Source organism: Gopherus evgoodei, chromosome 5 (assembly GCF_007399415.2).
Source record: "Gopherus evgoodei ecotype Sinaloan lineage chromosome 5, rGopEvg1_v1.p, whole genome shotgun sequence".
Lineage (NCBI taxonomy): Eukaryota > Metazoa > Chordata > Testudines > Testudinidae > Gopherus > Gopherus evgoodei.
The window spans coordinates 73,967,390-73,987,459 of NC_044326.1; the positions used below are offsets into that span (position 1 = coordinate 73,967,390).

At 39.8% G+C, this 20,070-nt stretch overlaps 1 protein-coding gene across 3 annotated transcripts in view; it reads right to left on the reverse strand.

The window, feature by feature from the left end:
• Positions 1-3,142: 3,142 nt before the first annotated feature.
• Positions 3,143-20,070, reverse strand: part of ANXA10 (annexin A10) — a 52,871-nt gene continuing 35,943 nt past the window's right edge. For all 3 annotated transcript variants that reach the window (XM_030565450.1, XM_030565449.1, XM_030565451.1), the window contains exons 4-12: positions 19,258-19,371; positions 17,620-17,710; positions 16,673-16,752; positions 11,291-11,344; positions 11,070-11,163; positions 9,782-9,877; positions 8,340-8,398; positions 5,252-5,374; positions 3,143-3,424 (exon numbers count right to left, since the gene is read on the reverse strand). In XM_030565450.1, the coding sequence (XP_030421310.1) occupies positions 3,356-3,424; positions 5,252-5,374; positions 8,340-8,398; positions 9,782-9,877; positions 11,070-11,163; positions 11,291-11,344; positions 16,673-16,752; positions 17,620-17,710; positions 19,258-19,371 (780 nt within the window). In that variant the 3' untranslated portion in view covers positions 3,143-3,355. The remainder of the gene's footprint in view (positions 3,425-5,251; positions 5,375-8,339; positions 8,399-9,781; positions 9,878-11,069; positions 11,164-11,290; positions 11,345-16,672; positions 16,753-17,619; positions 17,711-19,257; positions 19,372-20,070) is intronic.

A 20,070-nucleotide genomic window follows, 5' to 3' on the forward strand; every position in this document is an offset into this window, starting at 1 on the left:
GGGAGCCCCGAAGCAAAGCCCACAGGAGCAGAGCTTAGCAGTGGCACAAACTTATTTTTAGCGGCTAAGTGCCGTGGAGTTTAAGAGAGGTTTTAAGACACAGACCAAGGTTTAGCTTGAGTCTGTGTGCTGGGGAAACAGAGCCAGCAGCTAAAATAATAAAATAAAGGTAGGGAAAGTTTCACAGAGGGATTCTTACCAGTCCCTGCAAAGGCAGAAGCAAGGAGGGCTCGGTACAGTCTCAATAATCAGGAGCAATTCGTTCTTTGTGGGGGGGGGGGCGTTTAAAAAACCGGGGGTACGCTCAAAAATAAAACGAGAGCAGAGGAAGGACCCCCCAAAACCCCTGGCTGATCAGACCAGACAGCAATGCAGGAACCTTTCTGATGTTTGTTTCAAAAATGTCTGTTTTTAAAGGCAAACTCAGGCAGTTTCCCGCCAGTAATCCTGATGGGCTCCCTCTGTCACAGGGAGGAGGCACAGGGAAAAACTGCAGGTTAAGCACAGAAACATGTCTGGGCAGAGTCCTGTGCAATAGGTGACTCGAAAGCACATGAGGCCTATGACTCATGCCCAGGATCTTAAAAACACAATAGATCTTGCAGCTCTGGACATTGCCTGCCCTACACCAAGCCCAGGTTCAACGAGGTGATAAGAGGACTAAACCTTTGAACAGGGCAGGGGTCCCATTTAGCACGCAGCACAAGTGGCCATCCCTTTGAGAAGGGCAGTGGCTCTTGTTAAACAACTTAAGGGGCCCTCCCTTTGAGAAGGGCAGTGGCCCTGGTAAACAAATTAACAGCCAGGGAAGGGCGCCCACAGGAGGAGAACAAAACCAAAATGGAGTATGAGGACAACTGTAAGAAACAAAATGGAATAGGGGGATAGCTGTAACAGACAGCAGCCCCCATCAGCTCTCCCTGCCCCCTACCTCCCCCATGCCCAGCCTTCCACCCACCAGCAGCTCTGCCGATCAGCTATTTCATGACATACAGGCGGCTCTGGGATGGGAGAGGGAGGAGTGATGGCATGGCATGCTCAGGGGAGGGGGGGTGGGAAGGAGTGGAGTGGGGGCAAGGCCTGTGGCAGATCCCAAGGGTTGAGCGGTGAGCAACCCTCCACCCCCCAGCACATTGGAAAGTTGGTGCCTGTAGCACCAGCCCCATCCGACTCGGTGCCTATACAAGGCGCCGCATATTAACTTCTGAAGAAACACATGTGGCTCTGGAGCCACATGTTGGCCACCCTGTGCTAGGTGCTATGCAAAAAAATAAATAAAATAAAACCTGCCCCGGCCCCAAAATGCTTAGAATAATTCATACCTAGAGTACAGCATGCCAGCTTACAAAATATTTATTTAAAATCAATATGAATTTTTTTCTTTAATTCTTCCTTCAGACACACCTGGTTTTGCTTATAGCATTACCTCATAGCAGTGCAAATGCTGGAGTGATGAAGCCCAGAGAGGAATAACAAGGTCATATAAAAGAATAAGTGGAAAGCCAAAAGAGCAATTTACCATTTAAATGTTCAATACATTGGCCTTGATTCAGCAAAGCACTTAAGCACGTGTGCTTAAGGGATTACTCGTGTGCATAAGTGCTTTCCTGAATTGGGGCCAAAGTGATTTAGGCTCAGATTATTCCACGTATATTCTTGCTGAATAGTTCCTTACTGGACAAGAATATTCCTGGGGAAATTCTGTGCCCCTAAATTAAAAATTCTGCACCAAAATTTAAAAATTATGCACACAATATTTTAAAATTCTGCAAAATTTCCAAAATTGTCAAAATAGCCCTACATAATCACAACAGTTTCAATTATTTGGGTTATTTATTTCAAAATACCTGTCAGCAAGTGTGTCTGTAACAATACAGACACACACAAAAAGTTCCCCAGGAGTAGAGAGTTTAAAAAAAACCCTACAACAACCCAATTCCTGCTTCTCTGCCCGCTCCTTCCTGGAGCCCAGCTGTGGGGGCTCTTCCTTGCCCAGATACCTGCACCCCAGACATACCAAACCCATGGAAAAAATACAGAAATTGGGCTTGTTTTTGGCTTAATTGGCTTGTGAGTTGCTTGTTGGCTAGTTCTTGGCTTGTTGCTTGTTTGGCTTGTAGCTTGTTGCTTCTTTTTTTTAATCAGCTCCCAGCAAGCAGGGGCAAGGTGGGGAGAGAGTTGAGGTGCACAGTGGGCTCACCACAGTCCCAGACTGCATGCCTTGGGGGGGGGGCTCTAGTACACAGAGTGTTGGGGTTCTTAGGGGTTGGCTTGTTTTGGCCTTGTTTTGAAATGGGTTTAGCTTGATTTTTGACTTATTGTGAAAGTCAGGGTGCTTATTTACCATGTGAAAATTGGAAACTGTGCTTGGAGGGCTGGCAGGCAATGGCTTGAAAGTCCCCAAAGTCCTGGGATGGCCTTGCCAGGCAAGCTGAGGGACTGATGGCCAAGTTACAGTCAGTCATCTCCCAGTGTTCCCCAGGTTCTCCCAGTTTGACAAAAAGGAAGGGAAGAATAGGGGGACCCAGGCTCTCCCTTTCCAGCAGGTCCTGGCTCAGGGCCCAAAGGGGAAAGGGTGAAATGTGCCTCAGTTCCTTCTTGCATGTACACTAGACCAGCCTCCCCTGTTCTCTCTTCAGTTTGGGGCATGATCTCACACTGCTTTCATCCTAGCAGAGAGTTGCTCATACAGCCTCAACAATTCAGATAGTCATTTGGGACTTCCCATCTTGCTTTTTAGTGTCCAGTTATTCCCCTTCGTTGGGAAAAGAGGAGAGAAAAGCAGTCAGTACCCTGGTCTCCCAGTTAGGTCTTACCTGCACTAGTCTTACCCATGGTCCACCCTTCCCCTATGGATCCTCTGTCCCTATTGCTATAAACTGTCTTGTTTGTTTCCTTCCTGCAGACAGCCTCTCTACTGTCTCCCTCCCCCTGATTGTCACTGTCCCCTTTTAAACAGGTCCTCCGTTTGAAGCGTGATTTGCAACTGTGGAGGAGCAGGGCCTTCTTGTTCCTGTACTGCTCCATCATTCCCTTGACGTGGGGTCGGTAAACCCCATCATAAGGCAAAATAATACACATACATTTTAGTTAAATAGAATTGTATTAATTTTACATTAGATAATGTATTTCACAGTAACAGCATTTCTTCACAAGTTGGGAAAAATCATATTCCTGACAAAACAAGTTTGTACACTTGTTTTCAAAAAAATTTAAAGTTAGAAAATATCTAGCATTGATTCATCCACTTTTTTACAGAGATCAGGAATAACTAATAGTTATAGGAAATGTGCCTGGCTTGGATTTCTATTAAAAATGGATCCATACAGCTTTCAAAATTCATTGTCTTCTTCCTTTAATAATCTTCAGCATCACCAGCACAGATGGCAAGTAAAGCTGTCTCGTAATGTCCTGAAGCAAAATGCTGCAAGGGAAAGAATCTTTTTGTGATGATAATTTTTCCTCTCGCCCGGCCAAGAAAACCATTTTTGTGCATTAGGGACTGGAGGACATTTAAGAAGTTGTGGGTTTTGCACAAGACTTTCAATGCTTCATAAAGATTCTAGACCAAGATTTTCAAAAGTGATTAGTAATTTTGGATCTCTCATTTTTGTGGGGGGTGGGGGAGAAGCTGAGACACCTACAAGGTCTGATTTTCAGAAGGTGGCTGCTCAGCTCTTTCTGAAAATCAGGTCCTTTTAATGTATCTCAAATTGGGCACTGAAAATTCATTGATCAGTTTTGAAAATCTTGGCCCTAGATATTTTCTGATAAAACATAAAAAAAAAAATCATAAAAACATTGGAAAGCCATTTACTGTACTGAATCATTTTACAAGAATTTAACAATACAGTTCATGCTTGTCTGGAGATATGGGACTGACAGTACAAGAAAAATAGATCTTTCTGATGGTTGCTATGTAAAAACACCCAAGGCACTCTGTAGGACAGATTTTGATTTCCCTTACACTGATATAAAGCCAGAGTATCTCCACTGACTCCCAGGAATTGAAGTCAGTGGAGATACTCTGGATCTACATCATTGTGAGTCAAATTAAAATCTGAGTGATCATGTTTCTGAGAAAATAACTCAAAATAAAGGACCAGATCCTGCAGACACGGAACCCGCTCTGCTTTTATTGCGGTTAATGGCAAAACTTCAGTGGGACTGACATCAGACTCATTTTAAATGTTTATTAGAATTTTTCCCAGTAGTATATAGCCGCAGCGGGGAGCCCAGAGCCCTTTGGATCCCACCCATGGCTCCGGTGGCTGGGCTGGGTCTGTGATTTAAAGAGCTCAGAGCTTCCCGTCACTGCGGGCAGCCCAGAGCCCTTTGATTCTGGCCAGCAGCTCTCGCGGCCAGGCTGAGGTTGAATTTAAAGGGCTCAGAGCGGCTGCGGGCAGCCCAGAGCCCTTTGAATCCTGTCTTTGGCTCTAGCAGCCGGGCTGGGGCGTGGATTTAAAGGGCTCAGAGTTCCCCGCCACTTTAAATCCCAGCCCCAGCCCTGCAAGTCTTGGGGTTCCCCATAGCCATGGGAGCTCCGGGCCCTTTAAATCCCACCCACAGCTCTGGCAGCCGGAACTGTGGTGGGGATTTAAAGGGCCCGGAGCTCTGCGGTGGCCAGAGCCCCAGGCCCTTTAATTTGCCCCTGAGCCCTGAGGGCTCCTAGCCACCTCTGCAACTGGGAGCCCCAGGTTGATTTAAAGGCCGTGCGGCTCCCAGCCACAGCTGGTGCTCCAGGGCCTTTAGATCTTGAGAGGCCCCACCCCTTCTGGTCGAGGCCACGCCTCTTCCAGATGAGGCCGTGCCCCCTCAGGACTTTGGCAGTACCAGTATGTCCTGTAAGTTACTTTCACCCCTGCATCAGGGGGTTATGCAGGAAGACCACAGAGCTGCTCCACTCATTCTGCACCAGTAGGGGAACACCTTAATGCAAAATATTTGCCTAGCAGGCAGTTCTGTTCTGGGGGCGGGACAGAATCCAGCCTATAATATGAAAGTGTGATTAGAATTTAGTGGGAAATATTATCTCATCTTTATTGTTCATTTACTGAAAGTAGTCAGAGGCACTGAACTGATGTAACATGAGTTCAGGAAGCATATTGCTACTGCTGCCTTTGCATCAAATGATTAGATTAGGGTTCAGAATTAACTCAACATTTGCTATTGTTAAAGCTCTCATATGGATTTATGAAACTCTGCTATTGAACTAGGTACTGTGTACATGCAAAAGTACAGAGTTACTTACTTTGATGTCATGAAACAGAGATTTCCCATATCTCTCTTTGTATCGTCGTCTTATATTCATCAAATCTATTTCACTTCTGGCAATCAAAATCCTGATAACAGTTTTATTATGGAAACCATACTCCTAAAAGATGAGAAAGATATGAGGAAACTTGGATGAGTCTGTCTATCTGAATATATTAATATTATGTGCAAATGAGTAAATTGATTAGGCCATCTAGTTATATATTCTGGATCTGAGAGAAGTTTGAGGTGTACAGAGGTTTTACTATACTGAGCTTTCTCATGTATGAATAGTGCATTTCATATTACTGTATAATTGAGATAACAATCTGCATGTTAAACGCCACTTCAAATTTTTCTTTAAGTGTTATTAATGTACAGTTGTATTTACTACTACTTTTTTTAAAGCATGTGCTTAAGTGCTTTGCTGAATCAGGACCTCAGTCAGTCTTTTTTGTTGAGACTGCCAACAAGAATGCCAGGTGGGATGATGGCTTTTGTTATGTGCATTTTGTCCACTGAAGACTAGACTGAGACCACCATATTTTTTCACATAGGTTGCTGAACAACCATCAGATTCTAAACAGGTTTAGAACTGTAATGCTTTGTATCCAACCATGAATCCTGTGAGCTGTTCAATTTCTCAGATAGATTCTACATGGAGGAATGGTGAGAAAGAAGGTAGATGAGATAATTCTGATGTTGCACTCCATATGTTTTATGGAAATATGTTTATAAGTGTGAATATGATGTAATTGAAATATGCTTTATGAAAAAGGTCTTTTGTAAGGTATCATTACAAAGCTTATGATCCACTGAATGTGTTCATCCTATTTGTATGAATGTATCATTCTTGTATCTGAAGCTAAAGATACGAATTTTTACTCAGAAGTCCTATTGTAACTGTGCAGAGTGTGGGCCATTAATGGTGGCTTGGAATCTTGATGGCTCCCATCAACTAGGACAATTGGTTGTAAATGGCTCTGTTTACTTGTAAGTCTTCCTGTATACCTGGGTGCCAGCCAGTGAATAATGAAGTCTCACAGGACATATGAACATGTCACATGATACTGGAATCCATCTTAAACCTGGTGCTTTTCCATTTAGAAGGAAGGGTGGGAACCCAGATTGAGACAAAGGATTCCCGCCTTCTGCCAAAGATATAGAAGGGGAGTGGAACAGAAAAAAGGGGGCTGCCGTCATGAGAAATCCCCTAGTTACCGCCTGGAGCTAACAGAACTGTAGCAAGGGAAAGGATTGGGCCCAGACTAAGAAGTCGTCTTGTCTGTGAAAGAAGCTTATTGGAACATCTCTGAGGGTGAGATTTACCTGTATTCAGTTTCTTAATGTATTAGGCTTAGACTTGCATGTTTTTGCTTTATTTTACTTGGTGACTTACTTTATCTGAACCACTTAAATACTACTTTTTATTCTTAATAAAATCACTTTTGTTTATTATTGAACCCAGAGTAAGTGATTAATACCTGGGGGAGCAAACAGCTGTGCATATCTCTCTGTCAGTGTTGTAGAGGGCGGACAATTTATGTGTTTACCCTGTAAAAGCTTTATACAGAGTAAAATGGATTTATTTGGGGTTTGGATCCCGTTGGGAGCTGGGTGTCTTGGTTCTGGAAAGAGGTGACCTGCTGAGTGGTTTTCAGTTAAAGCTTGCAGCCTTGGGGACATGGTTCAGACCTGGGGCTGTGTTGCAGCAGACTAGCGTTGTCTGTCTCAATAGGGCAGGGTTCTGGAGTCCCAAGCTGACAGGGAAAACAAGCTCAGAGGTAGTTTCAGTACGTCAGGTGACAATCCCAAAGGAGGTCTCTGTGACCGAACCCATCTACAATAATATCTTTTATTGGACAAATTTCTGTTGGTGAGAGAGAGAAGCTTTCAAGCTTAGTGCTCTTCTTCAGGACACTTCTGGAGGAATGGTGACATCTAGTGGACAGTAACATTAATTCAAACAATTTTGAAGGTTGCAGGGGAAATAGTTATTAAAAATGTTGGTCTATATAAAGGTGGCAGGTTGAATTTATCAATTAGCTAGTAGCAAGGGATACTCAGAAAGCTGCATTTACAGGATTTGATTCTTATTTGGTGGGTGCACTAAAATCTTTCTAACAACCTAGTATGGATTTTATGCAAATCATAGTTCTAAATATTTAGAAGCTTTCTTAACAGACTGATGCTAATCATGCAATATTCTAAATAGAAATCTGACAAGAGTTTGACACAATCTGATTGACTAATGCACTGTGGAATGGAATATTCTTTGAAACGCCTACTATCAGCAGCATACCATATCACTAAGCATTTCATTGACATAAATCACTAGACACTAGGAGGAAATGAGAAATTTACTTATTTTTTTTTAAATTTTTCTGCAATGTAAAGTATTTTCTCAAATCTATTCTGATTATGAAAATAAGAAATAATTACAAAATGCCACATTTCACTCAAAAATGATCCTGGTTTAGCACAACAATTTTGTGAAAATGAAATCAATTTTGAATTTGAAAAAATATGAAAATGCTCAGATTCAGAATATTTTCAATTTTGTCATAAATACTTTACATAAATTTACACCAGCAGCACACAATATGAAGAAAAACACATTCATGGTATTTTTTTTCCCTATGCAGTATTTGTGGATTCTTCTGAATGCATATGCATATACCCACATTTGCACCCAATGTCACAGTATTTGTATTATGCCATTCACAGTGATCTTTATTAAAGCTGTACAGTGGGAAGTCAGATGAGAACAGATCATGTCGAATAAAATGTGTGCTTTGAGTTTTGCCCACGAGGTGGAGATGCAGTCCATATGAAATGATGGTTTTCATTTTTCAAAAAGTCAATGCAGTTACTGGACAAGTAGTGTTGGAAGAAAACTCAACTGTTGCTCAAGCATTATGGCTTTGAAATTGATAACATTGCCAAAATTTTTAAAACAATCAAGCAACACTGTAAATGTAGAAGCTATCAAACCCCCAACCCTTTTAAAGCAAAAGAGCTAAATCATTCAAAATAGAGACAGTAAAGCTGTTCTTTAAAATATATGAAAGAATAGTGCTACTTACATGGATTGCATTGTAAAGCCTATATGCAAAATAGGAAGGTTTATCTCGAACACAGAGAACTAGGAGAGAGATGTTATGGAGAAAAGGAGAAACATTAAAGACTGTCAGAAACCTGCATCAACAGTGTGTTTATGTGATCTTGAGGGTGCTTATTGGGTTGAAATGAAACAAATTGCTGCCAGTTGATAGAAACGTTCTCACGTTGCACAGTTCATGGCTGTAGGTCAGGCAGCCCCTTCTGTCTTAGAAAAAACCTGGGGTGCTCCTCAAGGAGTTTTCCTAACAATACTCATTCAGTGGGAGATGGCAGAATTTTCAGTCCTATGGAATTGCCTGTTGAAGCTGCAGATCATAAAGTTCTAATCTCAGGCCACCTGCAAGAAGCCTCTCCGTTTCTGTACTAGCTGTAGGCCTTCCTCCCAGCAAGCAGGGCAACTTTACCTGTGGCTCATCTTAAAGATGCTGGTAGTTTAAATATATGGTTGTATTTTTCAGTCATAATAATCTGCTATTTATAGATTTTTTTTAATGGCGTTCATCACCATACTATGTAAGTGCCTCACAAACTTAATGAATTTAGCCACATGACATCTTTGTGAGGTAGGGAAGTATTATTACCTTCATAGGTGATGCGTGAACGCCCCAGAGGAGCCTTAAACCCCCCACTGCAGCCAGATGGATCCCGGCTAGGTGACCAGATGTCCCGCTTTTATAGGGACAGTCCTGAGTTTGGGGGGCTTTTTCTTACATAGGCTCCCATTATCCCCCCACCTCCTGTCCCGATTTTTCACACTTGCTGTCTGTTCAGCCTAATCCCGGCTGACCCACCCAAGCTGCCCTGAGCCACAGCCTGAATCCCCGGTCGCCCCAAGTCCTGTCCCAAGTCCTGGCTGCCTGGAGGATTTCTGAGCCCTGCCACTGCCTGGCCCCAGGACCATGGGGGGCAGAATTAACAGAGGTTTGGGGAAGCTTAGCATCCTGCAGCCTCCATTACGCATTGCCCATGATTACTGTAATTATACAGATGGGGAAACTGAGGCACAGAAAATTTAGGAGCTTGATCCTACACCACTGAAGACATGCAGTTTTGCCATTTGTTTTAGTGTGGGCAGAGGGCCTAATGGACTTTTCCATAGTCACATAGGAAGTTTGTAGCAAAACCAGAAGCAGAATCCAGTTCTCCTCTGTCCTAATGCAGTGACCACATTTTAGTTTTTAGCCTCAACCTACAATGCAATTTAAATGCCCTTTCTTCTGTATACTCTTAGATTGTTGGCTGATTTTCTTCCAAATGTTCAAAGTTTCTACACCATATATGAAAATTAACTAGTGGGGAAAATAGCACAAAAAGCTTATATTTGCATCTTTTAATGGACCAGATATACTATACTGTATAATTATTAAGAAGTTATTACCAGTGGAAAATAATCATTTTATTTTACCTATTGCTATCAGCAGTTCTTGAAAATATCCATCGTAACATTCATTAATAGCATCTACTATATCTTGCCCAGAGATGTTTTGGAACTCCTGAAAAACTTGAAAGAAATGAATACATGTTTATTTATATTCTGTATTAAAAGTAGAAACTAGCCCCAGCAGTTTTATTGCTGTTTACTTTTGAGATGTCTTTTACCTCAAGATGAAACTTAATCTACAATAAGAGATTGGGACAGATTCTCAACCCAGGACTATGCTAACACCTGCCCCCATCCCCTATGAGGTGAATTGGGGTTAGGAGTATGTTCCTGCTTATCCTTGTTGATGTAATAACCTCTAGGAGAGCATTACAAGCTGAAGTAAATTAGTCCACCCTTTATGCTATAGAGCTGTCTGGAGAATGACAATTCCATTTTGAGATTTGTTTTCATTCCACATTGGAACAAAACCAAAATGTTTTGAACATTTTCTCAAAACAGTATTGTCTAGATGTCTATTTTTGGACTGAAAAGGTCAGGTTTTCGATTCATCTCACTCTCTGGCTACACACGAGCAACTGGGGAGTCCGCACTGATATCAGAAGCCTTCCCATTGAAAAAAACAACATTGACATGTTTCTGCAAAATGTATCAGCTTTGATGGAACACCATGTTTTGACAAAACTATGTTTAATTAAAACTGTTCCAACCAGCTCTATTAAGCAGCTGTTACTTGTTTGGTTGAGTTTTTTTTTGGGGGGGGGGGGCAGTATTTGGCCCTGTCTGCCCCCTAAGACTGCGCAAAGTGGAAAGGTGGCTTCAGTGCATTTTTGACTCCCTCCCACCGGATGAATTGAGTGTGAGCTCCAAGGGTGCAGGAACAATTTTTATAATGGGGGTGCTGACCATGGAAACCACGTATTTGACGTTTGTTATTACTACTTCAAGGGAGCCCCCAGCACCCCTAGTTCCAGCACCACTGGTGAGGTCAGTACAGCTGAAGACTGAGCCCATCACCTTAATTGTCATCGCTATGATGCATTTTTTTTTCACTTTCTATTCTACGATGAGTTCAGCTTTGTAGTCCTTGTACGCCCAAAACTTCCGTTAACTTCAGTTGGAGTTTTGGGAGCACAAAGAATGTAGGCTCAGGCTCTTGTTTCAGACTGCACTGGAACCTGAATATTGATTTGTGAATTCAGCTTCTGTGTGCATAGTTAAAATTATGCCTGTTTTCTCTGTAAGCTATATTTTCCCTTTCCATTATACATTCAAATACTGAGTAGTTGGATTCATAAGTGATGATAATTACCCATCCACAACTGCTGGTAACTTTTGTTGCACAGGATCATTTGCATCATATTTTTGTGTTCCCCTGTTTTCTGCTGACATGCTTCCCATAGGACCTAAGGCATTAAAATAATAACAAGGTGAAAAAGATCATCAGTTCCAAACTCCTTTAAACAAGACTTTCAAATAGCTACATTTTTGTTTTCTATTATTTTTGAGAAACTGACAGCTGATTGTAGTTACCATTGCATCCTGAGCAGCCATAGCAGGATCTGCATACCCTTCCTCCCGGGTTCCCTGTAAAATGTTATAACATTTTCTTCTATTAATTCTTCTAAAATGACTGCAAGAGAATGAGATGGTCTTTATATAATACTACTTCTCATTCACTGAGATATCTGTTCCAGGATTTTACACAAGAATGGGTGTGACAGAGCTGGTCTGTACAGACCTAAAATATTCTACAGGTCACATCGGGAATTGCTATGGCACATCTCCGAGAGCCATTCCCTTAGGATGGAGGAATTCTAGAATCATGATGGGACTGATGACGAAGTGGTAGTAGAGGTGGATACAAGTGGGTTCCCCGTGAGATCACATTTTTAACTAACCCTTTACTTACATAAAAGAAAAGTTAGTAAATAACTAGATGACGTTACCTGTTTATAAAGTTATTATAACGTGCTTATGATGTGGAAAATAACAGTACAAATGGCATCTTTGTGTCCCCAGTTTATTTTCCACTGATATGTTCATATAACTTTGCCGTTTTTTACAAGGAAAAAAACCACACACTGTCCAAACTGCAAGATCAGTCGTATCAAATAGTGATCAATCTGCTTTACACTTCATGTTACCATCATCACCTATAATTAAGATTAAAGATTGAGAAGTTGCCTGACAATTTTGATAATGTATGAGTCAAAATAGAATACAGCTTATTCTCCTGTAGCTCTTTTGGCTTTGCAGTTCTGTAAACCAAGCAGATACGATTTAGTTAATAAATTAGGATCAGATATATATAGTTGTAACAAAAGAAAAGTCATTTAGAATAACTCCTTTTAATCATAATTACAGTGTAAGGATACAAATCATCCCAGGTTGCAGGAGTCATAAGTCTCAGACAGCACTTAATCATTGCCTTAATTATAAGTTTTTGAAGCAATTTACTTTAGTTTGGAGTTGACAATCATTCTGTACAAAAGTGAAAGTAAGGATTAAAATTATGTATTGTCTGCCAACTACTAGAATGACCAGGTTTCAACTCTTGCCTGGAAAATATGTTAATTCACATTTTAATTAAATTTTAAAGAATTTGCACAGAACAAAGAATGAAGTTCTTAGTGACAAGATAAATTGCTTAAAGGAAATTATGCTGGAGTGACTTCCTGTGATTGAATACATGAAACTGGAAAAATATGACAAGTGGACAATAAAAACTGAGCAGCAGTATTCTACATAAACAAAAAAACCCTACAGTTAATTTTTTTAATGACTATTCTTGGCATTGTTTGATCAGATAATCTTACAAACTGCATCAATATTCTTCTTTTTAAATTCCAGAAAATGATGGTATTTTAATTCATATCCGTGCCAAAACCTGGGGGGGGAAATAAATCAACTCTTCATGTCATATTAAAATTCTGGATAATTATAATTCAATCCAAGTACTTACATTAATTAGGATGTAATAAGCCTTCTAGAAGCTTGCCTCTCAGAAGGATTTTGCCACTACCCATTAATTGGTGGTGGTGCAAGGGGTGGGTGGATGGGAGATATGTATGCTTTTTCCTTATGGAAAAGTATTATAGGCCTCAGTATTGTAATTATGGCACTCCTGCACAGAGCCCTATTGACCTGTATTATAAATGCATGTGTGCTATCAATTGCAGGATGAAGGTCCCAGAATTTAATAGAGAGTAAACCAATATATTTTTAAAGAAAACATAAAAAAACAGAAACTGTTGATACAGAATGACATCCTTTCTATAAGTTACATAGGTAGAAATAGGTAGAAAGAATCAAATTTTCTATTTTAATCTGCAGCATTGTCCAGTTTATTCTACAAGACTATCCAAAAGAGAAACTATAAAAAGGATAATATTTTAAATTAAGTGCCATCTGACTTTTCTACAATTGTTTTTATTAACATATATAAGCTAATATTCACACATAGATAACAATTAACAACTTACAAAGAAGCACAGTATGAAGCAGTGCAGCTGGAGTTCTCCAGAGCTCTTTTTAGGCTCCAGAATCTGAGATGAGTAGCTGGTGGGATCCTACCTATCTGGTGATCCCTAGTCACCCTCTTTGGGGATATTTGTGGCAATGTGTTTTGATAATGATTATTGCAGATTATAGGGCAGGATGTTTTGTATTTGTCCTGGTTGTAAGACAAAATTGCCATGGCTTTAATGAGGGTAAGAACTAAGATATTGTGCAGTCTTTTTGGGGTGGCAAGGAGTTCATCACCAGTGAGAAAATCTGTTGAACATTAGAAGGAAAAAGTCTCTCTTTTGCAGTGCCTACATCTGGAACATACATATTTTCTCTCTCCTTGTCATCCGTTCCCCATCTCATTTCGAACCTCATCAGAAGTCATCCTTTTCAACCTTGAACTTATGTTTTTTATCTTTGCCATTCCTCCCTGCTAGACCATGTGCTGTTATTTATTGTTTAACTCTGCAAAGCATTTTGAGATAATGGTCCAGTTCATCAGCTGGTATGAATTGGTCGCGTTCATCAGGTGTTAAAAATTGGCATAGCTTCATTGAAGTTAATGAAGCTGTGATTTACACCCACTGAGAATATCCCCCAAAGTTTGTATGAAAGATTCTGTACAAACAAGGCCCCCATTCTGCAAACACACAGAGTAGTGTCCTTTATTCTTGTAGGTAAAATTATGAATGAATGTTGGCAGGATAAGGGCCTGAAATTACATGGTTTTGAATTAGGCCCTAATTTAGTAAAGTGTGTAAGCACTTTCCTATCTTTAAGCATGTGAGAAGTCACCTTGGCTTCATTAGGACTATTTATGTGCCTAAAGTTGGGTAAAATGCTTAAGAATCATGCTGAATCATGGCCTTAATCATTAAGACTTACTATGACTGAAAGTTCTTTGGAGCAGGGGCCAGGCCTTCATATTTTTGTACATCACCTAACAATCCTGACTGAGGTCTTTGTGTACTACCCTGATTAAAAAAAAAAAAGAGAGAAAATGCACAGCTGTACATGCTTGTGCTCCACGCCTTTCATTTCCTCACCCTTGTGTCCAACTCTACCATTGACTGGTGGGAACTCCTACCACCAGTGGAAGGTGAGGCACTCTGGTGGGTCAGACTGTATTCCACATTGGTCTTGTGGCACTCTGGGGATATTAGTTGGCAGCTCGTTCATGGAGTCATGAGCATGGGTATGTGGTTGGTGCAGTTCACCTTTCTTGCCCCTTGTGTGGCATGAGGGAGACCCTGGTGCACATCTATCTTGAGTGCGCCAGGCTACAGCACCTTTTCTGGCTTATGGTGATGGCTGCACTGTTCTCTGCACTTCCTGATTTATCCACAGCCCAGCTGTTGCCCCACAAAGTCATGAGACCTTCTCATCAACCTCCTCCTAGCACTGGCCAAGGTGGCCATCCACCATTTCAAAAGGAGGATGCTGAGGGGGGAGGTGCTCTGTGACTGTGGGTCCTATTTCCGCTCCTCCCTCAGATCACATGTCTGAGCAGTGTTTCTCTCGGCTAAGTCCATTGACTTCCTGGACACCTTTGCAGAACAGTGGATGCTGTCGGATGTTCTCTGCTCAGTGTCTCCTTCTTGTTCCTTGCTTTTGATCCTGTGACCTTCCCTTATGGTTGCCAAGCCTCCAGGATTGGCCTGGAGTCTCCAGGGAATTTGCATCAATCTCCTGGTGACTTGAAAGCAATCCCAGAGATTTTAATAGGATATTTTAAGAGAATGACATTATGTCATGTTGGAAAAAAATCTCCCAGAATAGCTTCAGTCAGAGTTGGCAACCCTATCCTCACTTCCATTGCTGTTCCTCATCAATTGTCCCCGATTTCACTTGAGACCTGGGTTCAGTAGTTTCTCCTCTTAGGCTGGTGGAGGAGCCTTTAGATGAGGGCAGGACTTGCACTTACCCTCCCCCAGGTCTTCCATAAGTACTCACTCACCATGCTCTGTCACAGATGGTTTTATGGTTAAAGCAATTGAATGGCACCCAGAAAAATTAGATACTTCCCCTGCCTCTCACATAGTTCCTATGTGGTACTGGGAAAGTCATGTAAACCAAAATGTTCAAAGATGTCCAGGGTTTGATGGTACTCACTAAATAATGCATGCAGCTACATGCTGAATAATCAGGATAAAGAGAAATACTGAATGCTTATTAAATGAGCACTGTCCATCCTGTGCACTGAATGAGGAAGGGGTCATGTGTAAAAAAAACAGCAATAAGACTATATCATAATGCATATGTACAAGGAAGCAAAAATAAAGTTTCTCAGGAAACCTTAATCCTTAATCCTAACTTTTGGCTGGTTGACTTGTCAACCTTAGTGTTCTTTTAGTGTAGGAGTTTTTTTTTTCTTTTAATGTAATACAAATATAGAGTCAAAGTTTCGGGTCCAGGAGCAAGCACAAAACTGTGCCGTCACCCATTGTGACTGCAGCTCTCCATTTTCCATGTGCAAACAGTCATTTGTGTACTTATTTGTAAAAACAAATGCAAGTACAAAGGTACATGTAGATTTCTGACAGTGCACCTGTTGTTTTGATCCATATTGTGAAAGTCTCTAATTCAGTTTTCACGCTAAACTTATTTAGATGTTTAAGCTGTAATAATTCCTGAAATACAAATAAAATTAATTAGGCCACTAGCATGAAGGCATCTTCCCCCTCTGTGTCTTTTTGATAACAGTAATTAATGTCCCCATTTCTCCTCTGTCCCTTGACTTATGGCACAATATTTTAGGGTTTGATTTCGGTAAAGCGTTGATCACCAATTCTGAGCTGCTGAGAATCTCCTAATTTAGTGAGAATTGACCATATCTCAACAAAAAGCACTCAAGCTCTTTACAGGATCAGGAAGTTTGTAAATAATTTTGACAATCCTCCTGCATGAGGTACCACCACAGTGTAAACAGCATGTTGTCTGGCATATTTGTTCAGCACAAATAACATGTTTTTTTCTGAAAACAGAAGGACTATAAAGATCTGTTTAATAATTTCTTGCATAGTCAGGTCAGCTATTTCTCTATTTTTCTATGTGACATACAAACTGTAATATGGACAGTACATTCTACTAATGAAGAAAAATAGAACTTGTGAAAGGAAATCTCATTTGGATATAGAGTCAGACGGCATTTTCAGATTCTCGTTCAATAAAATACTCAATTGACCTATGGTTGCATTTTAAAGCCAAAGTAAAAGCAGATGAAAGAATTCAAATTCTAATCTTTCCCCTTTTTGCTGTCACTTTAAAAATGTAGCTTTTCAACAATATTGAGCATGGATTAGTTTTAACTGTAGCCAACTTAAAATCTGAGGGTCCTTCAGCAATGTTAGAAGATGGCTCTGCATTTCTTAAAAAAGTAAAACCTATTTTGAGATTGTACAGTACCTGAGTGAGGTTCATAAGTGTGTCTCTGAAGTGGCCGGAAGTCTCAGAATAAATGTCTTGCTGAAGATCATTGTTGTATTCTGGGGTGCAAACCACAACAAACTTATGTTAAATGTATAATTTGTAGAACACACAAATATTCTCTGAATAATGTTAGTGAAGATTTGCAAATAGTGATGAGTAACAAGAATAAAAAATATGCTCAGTATATTGACATTTGCAAGTCTTTTAATACTTTTCATTCTGCAGTGAGGAATAAATTGGCCTAATCATGTGGGGATAGATCTTCAAAGGGATTTTCACAAGAGTTTAAGCAGGCTAGGCATCTAATTCACTTAACTTGCTTATGCACTTTTGAAAATCCCTTTAGGTGCCTATCTACATCTTTAGGTGCCTAAACACCTAAGAAGATCTGCTCTGTAGTCCCGCAGCTAGTAAGAATCTCCGTGACTTTAATAGGATTTTTACCTAAACAGTGACCATGGGTTCAATCCTAAAATGACAATTAGTGCAGAATTAGTGAGATAGTTATAAGATGGAGAACAAACAAACAAATAAGCACCCAAAACAAAAAAAACCAACCCCCCCGCTCCTTCTCTTTAAAGATTTAAAGAGTTTAATCTTCATCCAAAAGTTATAGTCCAAAAATATCAGTCTGTGGACTGAGAGACATTTCAAAGATCACAGAATCATGAATGTTTAAAAATACTGAGATATTTTTATGCTAATACTGTACATTACAAATTTAAACTTGTTTTATACATTTTGCTTCAGCCTTTTATGTACAATTATCCTGAAACAAGGAAAGAGGGGAAAACAATTGGCTTTAAGAACTCATCTTTGGAAGTCTAGCTCTTTTAGTCATGCAACTATATCCACTTCTAGTCAGAATTGCACCCTTGCAGGATATGCTACTGTATACTTAAATAAAATAAAATAAACAATACGCATTAAGTAGGCTTCTTTCATTTGGAAAATCTCCCCATTTGATCTTGAGGCTAATATATCAATTAGACAGTTCTCTTCCATCTCTGCTCCCTGCAAGGAAAAAATAGCAAACAAGCAAGGTCATTACTAGTAGAGATAATGGCTTCCAATACAATGTGTAATATTTGTCAAGGACAGTGAAAGTATGATAGTCTCTGTTGGAGGAGTTCATGTTTTATATTTATGGGTTATTTTCCTATTATTAAGAGTACTGATTCCAATCTTTTCAGGGTTTCTGATTAGCTTCAGTGTAATTAATATTAGAACTGAGCCTCCAACACTAACACTTAAAGTTAAGCATGTGAAGTGTCCTATTGCTAAAGCAACATGGAGAGTGAGACAATGCCCTACCAAAGGAGAAAATGCACTGGGGTGAATTTCATTCCTAGGGAGCAATAAAGCCCTTTTAAATATGTGGGCTTTGTAAAGAATTAAATGCATGTACTAAGCATGCTGTCCCTAATTGTGCTAGGGGTTTAGACAATCTGAAATATATCTGAGCATCAATAATATGCTCTGCTTCCAGTTTCTCTTTTTTGGAACTACTTAGAAGTATGTTTTGCAATGTTTACAACAGTACTTGATTTTTACATGAAGTACTTCTTCATTACTTTCATACCATGTAGGATTGCAAATCATTACATTTCCCCACAAAGTTGTTGACTTCAGTATGTGAGTTTGAATTCAGGTGAATGAATGCTACATATACTGCTTTTCATAGGTGCATACAGCTCTTGTTAATGACAATGAGAATTCTGCATTTAGAACAGGAGAAGAATATGTCAGCAAGGCCCCAATTCTGCAGAGTTATGTATGTGCATTATTTTATGCATCCGAGTAATCCCATCGATGCCACAATTAAGGTACAAGAGTGTAAAAAAGCACAAACTTGATTCAAATGTAGAAAAATTCTAGATTTGCCAATCCTGGTCAATGATAAAAATAGTACTTCTGATGCTACTAATGGGCTATAATAATCTCACTGCTAACCATCTTTTTAAAAATATACCAGTAGTTCTAAAAGTGCCTTGATATCAACTGTTAAAAAAATGACAACGTTGGTGCTCATTTTATTTGCTGGCAATGACTGCTTAATACAATAAAATAGTTCCTAGCCTTGAAAATGGGAATTAAATTAAAATGTTAAAAGATAGTCACTGATTTATAAAAGAGTAAGGTAAGTATTAAGGTGCAGACAATGCAACCACTTATGCATGTGCTTAGCCTTATGAGAAAGATTCAATGGGACTACTCCTATGAGCATATCTAAGAACATGTCTAAGCGTTTGCCGAATCAGGGACTTACATTTCAGTTAACAAACCATACTATAGAAATATGTTATTTTCTTCAGTTATCTGGTTATATTCATCTCTTAAATGATTGCTGTATTTTTTAAAGCTAGATTATTTATATTACATTTAATATAAAAATACATGTAAATTTTACAGTACTGTATATTCTTCTCTCCCACTAAACTGAGAAATGCCTTTTTAACAGTTTATCATTCAGTTGTATGTCAAAGAATCTACGAAACAGATGTGAATTGCTGTAATCTGTGCCTATAAGTAATATAAGTATTTCTGAGTTGGACAAGCACCTTCATAGCATGCCAGAGTTCATGGGCATCATAGGATGCAGGTGGATACATCAGGCCAACCATAACGTCTTTGAAGTGATGAGAGAGATTCTCTTTCAGGTCCATAATCAAATCCTTGGAAAAAAGATAATCAGGATTAGTGTGGTACTCATGCTTTGCAGTGGAATATTAATCACTGAAAGCATTAAAAATAAAAACTAGCAATTATTTTCTGTGATATAATAAAAAGACGAACCCTGCAGGCTGGATTGTGGCTACAGTTAAGTAACAAAAGCTATTCTCGAAGCTGTGCGTATCCTTGTTGATAATATGGGTAAGGCTACTATACATAAAGAAAAAAAAGAACACAGCAATTTTGGCTTATGGTTAATTAGAACATAGGTGAAAAAAATATTAAGAAATGGAAAAGATTGACATTGGTAAGGAAAGACATTTGGGGCCAAATTTTAAAAGGGTCTTTAATCTGCTTTGAAATATTCTCCGTCAACTTGTGTATGCAAATCTTTATGAACCTGTAGGTGTGCCTGTGCAAACAGCTTTTGTGTGAAGTCACCATGACTATATTTTATGGGTTGTACTCAACTATATTTGTTAGTAGGTTTGTAATCATATGTAGAGCTGTACAGAAAACAGTTTTCCCAGCCAGTGAAACTTGTCAAGATTTTGAAAATGGACTCATTCCACATCTGGATGAAACTGAGACCTTTTTGAAGTTACCCAATGAGGGAAAAAAAATAGGAGAGCCTTGAGGCTGGTGATTATGGTACTTGCCTGGAATGATGTGAATCAGGTAGAGGGGCACTTATATGTGAG